At 40.9% G+C, this 15,617-nt stretch overlaps 1 protein-coding gene across 3 annotated transcripts in view; it reads right to left on the bottom strand.

Moving 5' to 3' along the window:
* The window catches only part of tnnt2e (troponin T2e, cardiac), a 20,585-nt gene extending 4,968 nt beyond the window's left edge, over positions 1-15,617 (bottom strand). Inside the window, exons 1-12 of one of the 3 annotated variants that reach the window (XM_085138739.1) lie at positions 13,984-15,617; positions 6,544-9,467; positions 6,339-6,362; positions 5,789-5,812; positions 5,548-5,562; positions 5,087-5,110; positions 4,820-4,850; positions 4,649-4,709; positions 2,015-2,131; positions 1,818-1,895; positions 255-368; positions 10-122 (exon numbers count right to left, since the gene is read on the bottom strand). In XM_085138739.1, the coding sequence (XP_084994865.1) occupies positions 10-122; positions 255-368; positions 1,818-1,895; positions 2,015-2,131; positions 4,649-4,709; positions 4,820-4,850; positions 5,087-5,110; positions 5,548-5,562; positions 5,789-5,812; positions 6,339-6,362; positions 6,544-6,565 (623 nt within the window). In that variant the 5' untranslated portion in view covers positions 6,566-9,467; positions 13,984-15,617. The remainder of the gene's footprint in view (positions 1-9; positions 123-254; positions 369-1,817; positions 1,896-2,014; positions 2,132-4,648; positions 4,710-4,819; positions 4,851-5,086; positions 5,111-5,547; positions 5,563-5,788; positions 5,813-6,338; positions 6,363-6,543; positions 9,468-13,983) is intronic. The other 2 variants (XM_085138740.1, XM_085138741.1) reach the window with 2 other exon arrangements.

Raw genomic sequence — 15,617 nt, 5'->3', positions numbered from 1 at the left:
TATCCTTACTTCAGTTTGTCCTCGTTGAGACGCTCGACATTGAGAGGTTTCTTCCTCTCCGCCAGGATTTTTCTTTTCTTCTCTCTCTCAGTCTGCTTCTTCGCTCCCCGCTTTCCGTCTTGCTGGATGTGAGATTTAATGAACGTGTAAAATAAGGAAGAGACCGCATTTACATAATAAACAGGCAAACTGTGAAGCTGATCATATTTCCTATTGCTTTGAATGCAAATGTGTGCGCGCGTGTGATCACTCACCCTCTGCTGGAAGCCAGAGTACTGCTGAGTCATGTTTGTGAGAGCCTTCTTCTTCTTGGCGTCCTCGTCCTGCTTCCTGCGGGCCTCTTCCTGTTCCTTCCTCTCCTTTTCTTCCTGTGACACGGATTAAAGAACAGAAAAGAGAAAATGAAACCATCTGTCCACTTGTCTTTCCAGCCACTAAAACAGGACTGAAGATAGCATCCTCCAAACGTTCTGACATCCTCTGATGTCATAAAAAAGAATGTAGCGTCCATTGTCGTTCATTCTCAAAAAGTTCAGAATATTATTTTTATGTGTGTTACAACTGTGATCGTAATCGCATGTAAATTTGAGTGTCCAGGTGCTCCTCCGGGATTGGTGCGTCCAGGGTGGATGGCTCGCACCGATTGGCTGCGGACCGGGAGGCAGCGGATAAGAAGAGACCGCCGGCGACTGCTACTTCATTCATCCTCGGCCCAACCCAACCGGCAGACCATTCACTGTGTCACTGTGTTGATATGTTACTCGATGTAAGAGCATGTAGGGGTGGACCGCCTTTTTGTTTGATCAGTTTTCTCCTGTTTTTGTTAGGCAGGGAGGAAAGTTCTTTTTGGGTAAGTAAGTTGTTTATTCTTGAGATAGGTTACCTTTTGTTTGTTGTTTTGGCCTTGGGTTCACCCTGACCTTACGATATGCTCCCTTCCTTGGTTTAACCGCACTTATTGTAAATAAATCACTGTCACAAAATATTAAGTGTGTGACGTGCTGCTTGGGGTTGGACGGGGATGGATCACCCTTTATGTTGTGGTCTGGCCGCGCCTAGACGGGCCATAACATGTGAGCAAGGCTATTCTATTGTGCAATCAAGGTTATTTTGCACATAAGATTAACTTCTATGTGCAAAATACATAAATAATATTTTTACTGCCACTTGGGGGCAGCAGAAACAAGCTGTGAATCCATCACTGACATAGTCTCATGTTTTAAGATAAGTTAGAGCACTTTTTAAAATTAATTTGCCTACTTAAATTTCAAGCATTCACTTGGAGATGTGTTTGTGACCATAGCAAGTTTAACACTAGTCTAATACTTCTGTACAATTCTGGCTCCTCTAAAGAGAAATCTTTGGCTCTACACTTGCTAACAACGCCTTTCTCCTGTGGCTGAAAATGAGGCTTTATAAAGAATCAGTGAGTCAAATATCATCATTTGACCCATTGTTATTATTAAAAATGTCGAGGGCAGGTTTAAAGTAAAAAAAGAAATTGTAAAATGGAAAGCAAATATCCGAGTGCAAGACTTTGTGTTTATCCCAGTTTATGGAATCTGATTCAAACTTAAATTTTCACTAGCCATTAAAAAGCCAGTGCGTAACATTACATGAAAACAGAGGACAAACAGATCCAGGATGGTTCTTTTTTTTTGTTGTTAATTAGGCTTTTGCAGACTGTACTCTAATTCTGTTCAGGAACGTGGGTAAAACCACAGCGTGTCAGCTCCTGGGGGCAGGACACTCTTCGTTTATTGCAAACATTGTCACATTCTGAAAAAAGGCAGAGGCAACTGCATCTAGAAACTCACAGCAAGCCGATTCTGCCTCTCCTTCTCATGCTCGGTTCTGATCCTCTGTTGCTCAGCTCTCTCAGCACGACGCTTCTCCTAATCATCCGTGCCCACACGCAAACACAACCACACACACGCACACATAAACAGAGTGTAATTGTTTGCTGGGTGGTGCATCGCTGTAGCGATCTGGCACGCTTTCCTGGAATACTTACAATCCTGTTAACGAGAGCGATGAGCTCCTCCTCGTCCTTCTTTCTCTGAATGAAGTGGGCCTCGATCAGAGATTGCAGCTCAGTCAGATCCTTCTCCTGACGCTTCCTGTGGATATCCTGCAGTCACGTATAGATGTTTTTAGTTCTCTACTGAGCACGACTAGTATGCATATCATCTCCAGTACTGGCTTCATGCTAAGATCTACATTTTGGCAAGAAAAACAGGCAGACACCCACTAGTACAGTCCTCAAACATGCAGCACACATGAAACTTGATGATTATATACACTAACTGATCCCTTTATTACTGCATGTTAATACAAATCTCTAATCACCCAATAACTTAACACATGGCAGCAACTCAGTGGTTTCAGGCATGTAGGCATGATTCAAAGTTAGTGTCAAGTAAGGTGTTTAAAGTGACTTTGGATGTGGCATGGTTGTTATAGTATTTTGGAAATCTGCTGAGATATTCCCACACAAACATCTCTAAGGTTTAGAGAAAATGCTCGGAAAATAGAAAACATCCAGTGAGCAGCGATTCTTTGGGTGAAAATGCCAGAGGTCAGAGGAGAAATGACACGATCCTTCCTTCGGGAACTCAAATAATCCCTTGTTAAAATAAAGGTATGCAAAAAAAGCATCTTTGAACACACAACAAATTTAACCTTGAAGGAAATGACAGCAATACAGCAGCAGAAGACCACACCTGGCATCAGTTAAGAACAGGAACCAGGCTATCATTCACAGAAGTTGAAGAATAGAAGATTGGAATAAGGTTGCCTGGTCTGATGAGTCTTGATTTCTGCTGTAATGCTCAAATGGTCGAGTCTGAAATTGTTGCATAGGCAGTGTTGGGAAGGTTACTTTTAAAATGTATTCCATTACAGATTACAGAATACATGCCCCAAAATGTATTCTGTAACGTATTCCGTTACGTTACTCAATGAGAGTAACGTATTCTGAATACTTTGGATTACTTAATATATTATCATGCTGTTTACAACTACGTGAATGTACTATTGCTGTGTGGTTTATTACTGTTACTGAAAGTCCGCGGCTCCGAACCGTAGTAAAGGGACCTCTGGCTAATACGGTGGGTTCTGTGTCGGGCTCGTAGCCGAAAACTAGCTTTACTTTGTTGTGTGGGTCAACTTTGCTAGCAGAGACAGAGAGAGGCGTTGAAAGGCTGCTCCAACGGAACTTATTGTTTTTGGAGGAAAACACGAACACAGTGTACAGTCGAGTCTTAATAGCTTACTTACAACTGGGCTCGTCAGGCACTCTTCTTGGCTGCAGTGGTTATTATTATATTTACATGCTTCCAGCTCCCGTTTTTGCTCGATGACAGCTCGTACTTTTCCTTTTTCTCCCTCCCTCGCTCACAGACACATAACGGGTATGGCAGTCCATTCTCCCTGCAGCACGGACTACACTGCCTATGATGCTACATTCTTTAGAGCTATACCGGTAGCATTCTGCCTATTAGCTTAGCACAACAACAACAAAAAGGCCTCTCTCACCCAGGAAACACACAGAGCAAGAGCGTCACCCTGTAACCATGGCAACCGTAACGCTGCCACCTGGAACGACAGAACGTAGCTGTCAAACAAAACCCGAACAGGCCTGACCCGCCACAATATGAAACAGGAAAGTACCGCCTTGTAATCCATTTATTTCAACAAAGTAACTGTATTCTAAATACCACCTTTTTAAACGGTAACTGTAACGGAATACAGTTACTCATATTTTGTATTTTAAATACGTAACGGCGGTACATGTATTCCGTTACTCCCCAACACTGTGCATAGGCAACATACCAATATGGATCCATTTTGTCTTGTTGTGCATCGGCGGTTCAGGCTCCCACAGTGTGGGGGCACACTTTAGGCATCTTAATAGCAACTGAGCATCATTTAAACACCACAGCCTACCTGAGTGTTGTTGCTGACTGTGTCCAACCCTCTATAACCACAGTGTACCCGTCTTCTGATAACTGCGCTATGTCACAAAGTTCATTTGCTAGTTTAGTCATCCTAAACTACTTTCTTGAACATGACAATGAGTTCACTGTATTCAAATAGTCTTCACAGTCACCAGATCTCAATCCATTAGAGCACCTCTGGGATGTGGCAGAACAGGAGATTGATATGATTGGCGAGTAGCCGAGAACTCTGCAGCATCTGTGTGATGCTGTCATGTCGATATGGACCAAAATCTCAGAGGAAGGATTCCAGCATCTTGTTGAATCTATGCCACCAAGATTAAAGGCAGTTTTGAAGGTAAAAGCAGGTCCAACATGGCACTAGTAAGGCCACCTAATAAAGTGGCTGCTGAGTGTATCTTTTTAACTGAAGAGGACCTGTACTTATAACCAAAGCTTTATCAAGAGCTGTGCTTCACACCCACTTGTAGATACATGCAAAAGTCAGATAAGCCTTTGATTCTGTCTTTTTAAGTGTGAGTCCACCTACTCATTTTTTAATTAGAAATTAATAATTTTCTATGTTGCTAAAAAAAGAGATGTATTCTAAATTCATATTTAGAAATAGCGCTGCTCTCCCCATCTAACTCCAAGGCAAGCCATGTTGAAAAATGCCACACTGTTTCTTTAAATTGGCTTCAGTCACTCACATCAAAGTCGACTTTTTCTCCCTCAGGTATCTTTGGCACAGTCAGCGGTGGTGCAAACAGCCTGAAATATAACATCTCCGTGTTACAATGAGAGGAACTTTGAACAACCTTATTGCAAGTTGGATAAACTGATTAAAATTCAAATAACAAAAAAACAAAACCCAGCCCTACTTTGGTTTAGGTTTGGATTCATCTGTCATATCTGCAACAGGGAAAATAATAATATATTAGGGGTGTATGTGTGTGTATCCAGTGTCCTAAAAATCTTTATTTTATTGGATTTTTCCATTATTTTTAGCAGTGATGGAGAGCATCTGTGGATTTTTTTATTTCCTTTTGTTTGGTTATCAAAGGCGAGTTGAAGACACCAGACATTTTTGGTAAACTAGAGCAGTGATCAAGCTATTTTCACAAGGCCTTATCAGCATGTAAGAGTACCTTCATCCACAGCTGGAGACTCGGCTGCAAAAGGACAAAGGAAAATGTTAGTGCATCAGCAGGTGGAATGCAAATGGATTTCCTTTTATTATTTCCAAACTTCATTTCACTCAGCTCTGATATTTACCCTGTGTCTATTGATATGAAAATCTTTCTTGCATGTCAGGGTCGGAAATGGAGTCTAAATCGTTTCTGTATAACGTGTCAAACTAGAGTTGCTCTAAGTACTCTTGGGGCTGCAAGCCATGAGCCTTAGTTTACCTTGAAACAGTGGAGGCATCTCTTTGATAAATGTGTATCAACCATGAGGGCCAAAATAAAATTGGACGATATTGAGATATTTACGCTGCAAATGAATGCCTCGGTATGGGAGAAAATCAAAACAATTGGATTTTATTACCTGACAAAGATGTGCACAAAAACAACTGATATAGTCTTGTATATGCACCCGTATACATTACCATCTTCTGCAGGCTCTTGGCGAGGGCAAGGCGAGGAGAGAGTAGATGAGGATTGCAGGAAATGGAAAACAACTTATCAGTTAAGACTGCTCGTAGATGGACAAGGCGCTGAACACATTTGTTATGTTTATTAAATAATGGAACGCTAAAGTTAAGGAAAATAACAAGAACAGTTGGTGATGAAACCTCGCAAGAAGGCCGTAATTTCCTATAAAGCTAAAAGGGAAAAAGAGGTCATTACCTTCAGCTGTTGAAACCGGGGGTTCTGAGGGGTGAGAGTAATGAAAATATGATCGATGCAATGCATTTTCCTTCTTAAAACAATCAAGACATGTTTGCCGTGGGATAAACACGACTAAATGAATGTCAAACATGTGTGATCTGAAATGAAAATTGAATTTCAACAGAGCTCTTCTTGTATTGCGCGCAGTCGCTTTTGTCTGAGTAGGTGTCTCTATTTTTATTATTTTTTTCAAAGATCCTGGCAAATAAATCTGCCAAACTCAGCAGGCAACTCCTGGGGAGCCAAACATATAATTAGCGAGTACAGAACATAGGAACGTTTATAGTGATTTAGTTAAGGAGGTAATGAAGTATCGTTTCAATTTGATGTGGAAACGGGAGAGACGATGTTAAAAATCTTTTTTTTTATATTTCAGTGATCTCATCTGATGTTTAGAATGGTGCGAGTTTATGAAATTAATCATAGTTTTTCTCCATAAATATTGTTACAATTGAGGAAAAACATTTCTTCACAATGGAGGAGAAAGAAATGCACAAAGAAGAATTACCTTCGACTTCAGGAACAGCTTCTTCTGCAAAGCAAGAACAGTGAAGTAAACTTATTGAAGTAAACTTCTGTTGCTCTTGGGTGAATACAACAACAACAACACACAAAAAAGGGCATGATACAACAGAAACAGCCACAATGATATCCCACAAGTGTGTAAGTAAAGAAACATGCTTTGTTTACAGACAACAAAAAGTCATACAAACCTTTTTCTTTCAGCATCTCCATGACTGAGTGAACAAAATATGGATTAGTGGATCAATGAGACTCTTGCAGACAGCTTGCGGCTGGGTTTTGGTCACACTCTGAGCACTGTGATGTTGTCTCTTGGGGATGCACCGAGAAGCAGTGCTGGTGTTTGACATTCATTTTGAGCAAAGCCAAAAACTGAACCCGAGAGCGGTTTGCAACAGGCCAGATATCAAAGCAAAGCCTGAGCACATGTTTTATATATGTCTGTTACCACACGCTTATCAGCGCTCCTCTCCTTTACAAAAGTAGCCTCTGAATGATTCAGTGTAAAAGTTCTCCAAAATGAAAAGTTTGATAAGTAGGGTAGCAGCAGTTTCTGTTGGTCATGTACTGTCACAGCTCAGGTACCTTTTGATAGAGCCAAGCTAGCTTTTCTGTTTCCTGTAATTGTGGTTAATGGGAGAGGTTTTGTTAGGGTAAAGAAACCAAGTTTACTTGGTTAAGTTTGAGAAAATATTGTGGTTTGGCTAGCCAGTCTGACATGTGCATATTTGTGCTAACCTGAGCTAGCAGATGCTCCCAAACTCATCAAGCTAGCCAATCAGTGTTGCCAACTCCTCAGTAAGGAAAATCGCTATTGGTTGTCCTAAAAGTCGCTAGAAGTCGCTAAATGACGTCATCACCTAATTTGCATAATTGGTCATGCTAATGTAATTGTAACCTACGCTGCTGGAGAGAGAAATAACATCGTGGATGAGACATAAAGTGAGCAAAAAAACGTCCTAAATGCATTTAGAATTTATTTAGAACTACAAATTAAATTTCTTTTAGCAATTATTGTTTTTTGTAATGTCACAATTCCAACCCTGCTCCTTTACCCGGGCTTGGACCGGCAAAAGTGACCCGAAATAGGCACTCTGGTGGAGTTACTTTGTGTGTGTTTGTTTATAAGTAGTTTTAAACCTGATCCACAAAACAGCATAAGAGTAAAAGAAGAACTGACTGCGATACAGCACCCGCTGCTCGTTGAGAGTAAAAGCGATATGCGCTTTCACGTCTTTTTTTTAGCTAGGGGGTCTGAAAACTCGCTAAATATAGCGACAAAGTCGCTAAGTTGGCAACACTGTAGCCAATGCAACCAAATTTACCAGCTGTAAACTGCACTATACTACACTCCACACTTTATTAGTTCCACTACTACCGGGTTGGACCTTTTTTGCTTTCCCAATTCTCTTAAGCCTTTGTGGCATAGATTCAGCAAGGTGATGGGGACTTTCCTCAGAGGAAGGGTCGATCGTCATGTTATTATTGCCAAATTCCAACCCTATCCAATATCACAGCAGACACAGAGACTCATCAGACAAGTTTTTACAGTCTTCTGTTTTCCAGTTTTGTAAACCCTTGCGATTTATAGCCTGCTGCTGTGCAATTTAGAGATGCTCTTCTGCATACCTTGGTTGTAACGATGATTATTTGAGTTACTGTGATCTGACCATTCTCCTCTGACATCAGAAAGGGATTTTTCTCCCAGAGAACTGCTGCTCAATGGATATTTTCCCTTTTTGGGGCCATGGAGATAGCTTTGTGAGAAACTTGGAGCAGATCAGTAGTTTCTGAGATACTCAGAATCAACGACTATGCCATGTTTAAATATTCTCAGTTTGAACTGCCATCTCTGCATGCTGCAATAACTTGCTGACACATGATTGGCTGATTAGATATTTACATTAATGAGAAGATAAGTAGGTGTACTGTTCAAATGACTGGTGAGTGCAGTTCTTAAAATGAGTCCTTTCCAAAAAAAACTGATGTTATGCAACTCATAACTAAGAGTAAAGGGGTCTGAAGAAGGGCATATCAAAGGTAGAGAGAAGTTTGCCTTTTTTTTCTTCTTTTTAATTTTCTTTCACAGCTGAGCTGGGTTTAGGTGACAAAGTACTTGGTTATGTTTAGAAACAGACTGTGGCTTTGGCATAAAACACACCCTTTCAATAACATAACCATGATTTAGAGAGGCTTACTGGAAGAAAACCTTCACTCATTAGCATTATTGCCTGGAAATATGTCACGTGACAAGAGACGCTTAAGCATGGAGGTAGGGGTAAAATTACTGTACAAATACAATAAATATATGGGAATCCATCTTATCTGGAAAATAGCTGTTTTGGGGATAGGTGATTTAAAAATGCTGCTGCAGCCACTGAGAAATTAATATAATTAAATGTGAAGCTGTTGCATGACATACCATCATTTAAAAAGAGTAAGCCTGGTGTATTTTAACAAAGGCCCATGTCGCTACAGGCACGGTGGAGTGAAAGTAGCATATTTAAGTAAACTTTTTCTCTAAAAGTCAAACTGATTAGGAAGAGTCAAATCGGCAGCCTGGTTAGTAAACCTGTCAGGAGACTAAAACCCACAGTACACTGTATACATACTGACATGAACTGTACAGTCCTGAAAATGTCACGGAGACATTTCCAATATAAACCGACGGCTAAACATGAGCTGACACATCAGTGTTGACAGAGAGGTTGTTAACATTCAAAAAGAAAACACACACAGCCAGCTTGCTACGGCTTTTTATCCCTGACAGCAGACACTTAATGGCAACAGACACACCAGAAACAAGATGAAGCACACGCGAAAGCCACTCAAGAAGCCTTTACCTTCCTCTTGCTGCGTCTCTGCCTCTGAGCAGACATAATCAGGTCAGCGTATAGAAGCGAGGAATGACATTTTGGTATATAAAGAGCAAATTCTCACAAAACCTTTACCTACCTTCCTCCCTGAAAATACAGGAAGCAAAGACGTAAACTTTAAAATCAGCTGATTTTGTGTATTTATAGATGTGTTTCGAGGGCGTAGCGAAGGTACTCACAGAATCTCCTCGATAACTTCTACTTCTAGCTCTTGATCGCACATCTTGGATCACAGTTACCTGCATCGGAGAGCAAAACATCAAAAAGTCGCCACGCAAATTAAATTTGATACATTTTTACATAAGAAAAGAAGCAGCTGTTGAAACAACACAAAATCATACCCACACGTATCCATCCGGGTCATTAGGGCTTTCACGTTTAATCGTACATTTCACAAATTTTCGTGCTGTGATTGCTCTGATTGTTTGTTTTCTTGACATCTCATTGCCTGTAATGTTTTCACAAAAGCCCTCGAGATTTTTTTTCCCCTCGAACAGATGGATTGCATCTTTCTCCTTTCGGTACTTTTATCATTTGTGCAAACAACTAAACCAAAAATCCACAAAAAAATATTTAAATAAATTAAAAAAACTTGGCTACGGCTTATGCTGTGAGATTGGAGCAGTTGTAGAATCCGGAACGATTCCGTCATGGGCACTGCAGGCAGAGGCCCAGGGCTTTAAACAGCTCCAGGCCTAATCCTCAGCCATTTCCTTTTGGCGCTGATCAAGGCTGCAGTCAGCCGACTAGAGTCTGAAAAGCGCTGAAAATATCAGGCTTGCATGAGTTCTTCGGGGATGCACTGATGTATCTGCAGCCACACATATTGCATTGGCTTTGATACGTACACTCGTAAACAGTTTCCCAGGTACTTAGAAGGCTTTGAAGTAGTGCAAGAAATCTCCATCATAACAGGTGCTATTTAGCGTGATGGCAATGCTTAACTTAATATATGTCTTTTAAAAGCAGTTGTATTTGATTTCAGTACAAGCTCGGTTTATTAAGGGGCCATTACCCTCTTTTTGTTTACTTAGAAATCAATTTTCTTGTCATGATCTGTACTACTCAGGCTGAGTGGCTGTGGTTCCGAATTTCAATTTCTAAAGTCTTAGAGGGTAACCTTGATACGGCCATGAGGATGTCATGAGGGTTAAGCTAGACTTGTAACAAAAAGATTGTGTTACAAACTTGTAGCGTGGGGTTTGAAAGAAGTGCGTGTTCACCCAATGCATGAGTGGACTACTGTTTTAAAGGCTGACACTTGAGATTTCAGATGTAGCCATCTTGGCACATCTGTCATTCAAGGCAAGGCAAGGCAAGTTTATTTGTATAGCACAATTCAACAACAAGGTGATTCAAAGTGCTTTACAGAGACATTAGAAACAAAAACAAATAAAAAGCATGATTTAAAATAGATTAAAACAAGCAAACAAACAGACAAACTAATTAACAAACAAACAAACAAACAAACAAAACAGTATATAAAATCAAAACAGATAAAATCAGAACAGTAGATAAAATCAGTAGTTAAAATGTAAGTTTTGAAATTTAAGCTTAAGTGCGGATTTGGTGCTTTATTTAAATGCAGCTGAGAACAGGTGAGTCTTCAACCTGGATTTAAATAAACTGAGTGTTTCAGCTGATCTGAGGCTTTCTGGGAGTTTGTTCCAGATATAAGGAGCATAAAAGCTGAATGCAGCTTCTCCGTGTCTGGTTCTGACTCTGGGAGTAATATTAAAACAAAATGTATTCAGAATAGAAACAAAAGCCAAAAGCTGGGTAAGGTAGAGGGGTGGATCTGATTCTAGTGATGAAGCCCATTAATTCACTAAGAAAACAGTGAATTAACTGACTTCTATTTGGAACCACAAAAGTTCCCCCTCAATGGCCATTACAATAAATGCAAGTCTAAGGCACTTCTGCATTGTTTTTACATTTTATACCTGGAAACTATACATGGTTTAAAATCTAAATTCGTATTTAAATTGTTTAAAAACTGATCATTAAATTGCCTCTTTTATTGTGTTACACCAAAGTTTTGAAGTATTTAATGTATTATGGCATTTTCATGGAAGCAGTAACGATGAACATAGTTTTTCACAGAACTGTATCCAGCCCCTGAAAATGTTCTCATTCACAACTTTACCTACATTACATTACCTTGGCCTCCAGTAACACTGTGAGGAACCTTGGAGTCATTTTTGACCAGGATATGTCCTTCAACGCACATATTAAACAAATATGTAAGACTGCGTTCTTCCATTTGCGCAACATCTCTAAAATTAGAAATATCCTGTCTCAGAGTGACGCTGAAAAACTAGTTCATGCATTTATTACTTCCAGGCTAGACTACTGCAATTCATTATTATCAGGATGTCTTAAAAACTCGCTGAAAAGCCTTCAGCTAATCCAAAATGCTGCAGCAAGAGTACTGACAGGGACTAGAAAGAGAGAGCATATTTCTCCTGTTTTGGCTTCCCTTCATTGGCTTCCTGTTAAATCCAGAATTGAATTCAAAATCCTGCTCCTCACATACAAGGTCTTAAATAATCAGGCCCCATCTTATCTTAATGACCTTGTAGTACCATATCACCCTATTAGAGCACTTCGCTCTCGCTCTGCAGGCCTACTTGTTGTTCCTAGAGTATTTAAAAGTAGAATGGGAGGGAGAGCCTTCAGTTTTCAGGCCCCTCTTCTGTGGAACCAGCTTCCAGTTTGGATTCAGGAGACAGACACTATCTCTACTTTTAAGATTAGGCTTAAAACCTTCCTTTTTGCTAAAGCATATAGTTAGGGCTGGACCAGGTGACCCTGAATCCTCCCTTAGTTATACTGCAATAGATGTAGGCTGCCGGGGGATTCCCATGATGCATTGAGTTTTTCCTTTCCAGTCACCTTTCTCACTCACTATGTATTAACAGACCTCTCTGTATTGAATCGTATCTGTTATTAATCTCTGTCTCTCTTCCACAGCATGTCTTTATCCTGTCTTCCTTCTCTCACCCCAACCGGTCGCAGCAGATGGCCGCCCCTCCCTGAGCCTGGTTCTGCCGGAGGTTTCTTCCTGTTAAAAGGGAGTTTTTCCTTCCCACTGTCGCCAAAGTGCTTGCTCATAGGGGGTCATATGATTGTTGGGCTTTTCTCTGTACCTATGAAGCGCCTTGAGGCGACATTTGTTGTGATTTGGCGCTATATAAATAAAATTGAATTGAATTGAACTTTATAGATAATCAGATTATAGGTCAAAACATCTCAAGCTCCTCTCTTTTAATTTTTCATCGTTTCTTTCACAGGATTAGGATATAGTTTTGTAAATACCTCCCTCTGTAAAAACACAACCTTTATTTTGATAAAGAGCACAAACAAATGTATTTCTGATGTCTTTATCCGTTTCTCGTGGAGGTCCTTCGTGAAAGTAATCATCCCTTTGAAATCAGAGAAAGCTACCTAACATTAAGAAAATGAAATCACACATAGGAACACGGTCGATCCAGCTTCTGTAACAACACCATCAAAATGTCTGGAGTCAAGGTCACGCTGCTCAGAGGAAGGGATTCAATAAGGTTCTTTATATGTAACAGTTGCATGTCGGAAATATGGTTGCGCAGAGCACCTCCTGGGGCCGTGGGTTTTTTTTTTCCACATGCTTATAAATCACCGAACCGTAAACGCCAATGTCAGTGGGTCAGAATAGAAGGACCGAGGGCGAGGGTCTATTTATAAGAATAACAGAGCAAGCTTTTGAACAGGTGTTCAACAGCTCCTCCAGACAATGGGCTTGGCTCACCTCGCGCATACTCACAGTAAATCAATGAGCTGTGACTCGGGCTATTTTTGCCATTGCAGTTTGGTCAGCTGATTGTTTGGGGGAACATTTTCACAATACCTCTGGGTAGACTCTCTGGCTTTTTAAAGTCATATTTGGTAACAGATATTTGTTCTCATGCACACGTTGAATGGATGACGAAATAAAATTAGCTCCACATCCCCAGTTCCGCCCTCGCTCCCGCTGCCTGGCTGCCGTCCCGACCAGCTGCACATTCAATCTCTGCACGCCATATTTACACCTTCTGTATATGGTTACTGCCCCAAATGTATGCTTCTGTTTAAATTCTGCTACACATGCACTCAAATTCACACATCGCGGCGCCGGTGGAGGCCCCAGTGTGGTTACTTGTGGCACTGAACTCAGCAGCTGACGTCAAATGGGCCAATGCAAAGGATAAAAAAGCGAGCGAGACCAAGAAAGGTAGAGAAAGCTGAAATGAAAGAAGGCCATCTGGTTGAAGAATAACACTAACTGGAAACCCAGAAAGAATTCACAATGTATGAGAGCTGTCATGGCCGGGTATTAAATGTGTATTTGCTTTAATGAATGCGGTCAGTCCCCGTCTGGCTGAAACTGTGGAACAACAGAGAGTCTGACAGCGGCAAGAATGTTGCGGGTGCTGGTTTCAGCATTAGGCAGCATTAAGTCAAAGCCAAAAGCATGCAACCAACTCCAAAGTCTCAGGAGCAAGCTTAGCACCTTCCACAGCGTGATATACACAGTTTGGATCAGAATACAGAAAATATAAGAGGAAGTCATCATAAAAATGCCCAAGCCAGTTTGATCCATTACATCTCACTACGTATGAGTAACAGGTAATCGTTTGATCATGCTGATGGGTTTTACGTTTCTAACTCAGGAGCGCTTTAATTGCAATTATTGGCCTTTTTGACATCATGCACCCTGAGATGATGCTCAACTCTTACCTCCTATATATTCCTTGAAGAAAAAAAATGGGATTAGCCACAAGTACTGGTCTTATTCTTCAGCTGCCAGACAAAGACAAGTTCAATCATCTGCCTCCCAACCCACAGCGCACACTTAATACAGCCCTGTTTGTCACGTGACCACATATCTTTTCTATGACTGGTCAGGATGGTCAGTTCTATTGTTGGAGGCAGACAGATGAGTTATACCTGGACAGACATGCTGCCTTTGAGTGCTCACCGTAATCCGCTACACATGAAGGGAGAAATTGGAAATACTTTTCACTTTAGAGTCATTTTAAAGAGGGCTGTCAGAACGTCATGGTTTTTGTTCCTTTAGAGAAATGACACCACAAAGCTGTGCTCTGCTGGAGTGCAAGTACAATTGCCTTCAAACTTGTACCTTCAGTTACACCACAGACAAATCATTTCAAACACATCATTCATTTAAGAGCATGATAATTCACTAATATTCAATATTTCTGAAGAAAATGACTGAAATGACGTTTTAGTTTGGACACCTGACCTAATATCTTCCAATATTCAACTTTTAGTTATACAATGCAGAAGAACCACGAAGCAGCATGTTGGAAACATGTTTTTGCGATTTTGACCACCGTCAAACTGATTATATTCAACTTTTCCCAAGATTGCCTATTATATATTCATTTTAAGGACAGAATTTCTAGGCATAGCCAGGTGGAGGTGTGTTTCCACTTTGGTGGAGGCCTTATCCAGTGAGCGGCAGTTCTGCTGTAGAAAATGCCTTGAGCAGATACAGGAGATGAGAGGAGAATGACCAGACTTCCCCCAGCTGCTGGGAATTTGGAATAAATAACACAAATCCATGGACCTTTTATCAATACCCTTTCATTCTGAAAGCAAACAGGGTCCAACCTAGTACTAGCAAGGTACTAGATCAGGGGTGGGCAACTCCAGGCCCCGAGGGCCGGTGTCCTGCAGGTTTTAGATGTGTCCTTGATCCAACACAGCTGATTCAAATGGCTAAATTATCTCCTCAACATGTCTTGCAGTTCTCCAGAGGCCTGGTAATGAACTAATCATCTGATTCAGGTGTATTGACCCAGGGTGATATCTAAAACCTGCAGGACACCGGCCCTCGAGGCCTGGAGTTGCCCACCCCTGTACCAGATCAATCCTTTTGTAGCAAGTACTAGCAAAGCATGGGTCCATCCAGTGGTGGTGGTGTCATGGTGTGAGGGTATTTTCTTGGGCTGTTTTGTACCAATTTAATTCAATTACATTTTATTTATGTAGTGCCAAATCACAACAGTTGAGGCTGTTTATATTGTAAAGACCCTAAAATAATAGAGATAAAAACCCCAACAATCAGATTACCTCCTGTGAGGAAGTACTTGGCAAGAGTGGGGAGGAAGAAATTATATTATATATGGTTATAACACCAGATATTGTTGCCGACCATGTCTGTGCCTTTATGACCAATTTAGTACCAATTCTCTGATGGCTGCTTCCAGCAGGACATTGCACCATGTCACAAAGCTCACAGCATCTCAAACTGGTTCCTTGAACATAATAATGAGTTCACTGTACTCAAATGGCTTCCACTGTGTTCAGTTCTCAACCCAGTGGAGCACCTTTAGGATGTGGTGGAA

This window comes from Neolamprologus multifasciatus, chromosome 17, assembly GCF_963576455.1.
Source record: "Neolamprologus multifasciatus chromosome 17, fNeoMul1.2, whole genome shotgun sequence".
NCBI classification, from domain to species: Eukaryota; Metazoa; Chordata; class Actinopteri; order Cichliformes; family Cichlidae; genus Neolamprologus; species Neolamprologus multifasciatus.
The sequence above is the reverse complement of the archived record's forward strand: the minus strand, read 5'-3'. Positions and strand labels throughout refer to the sequence as shown.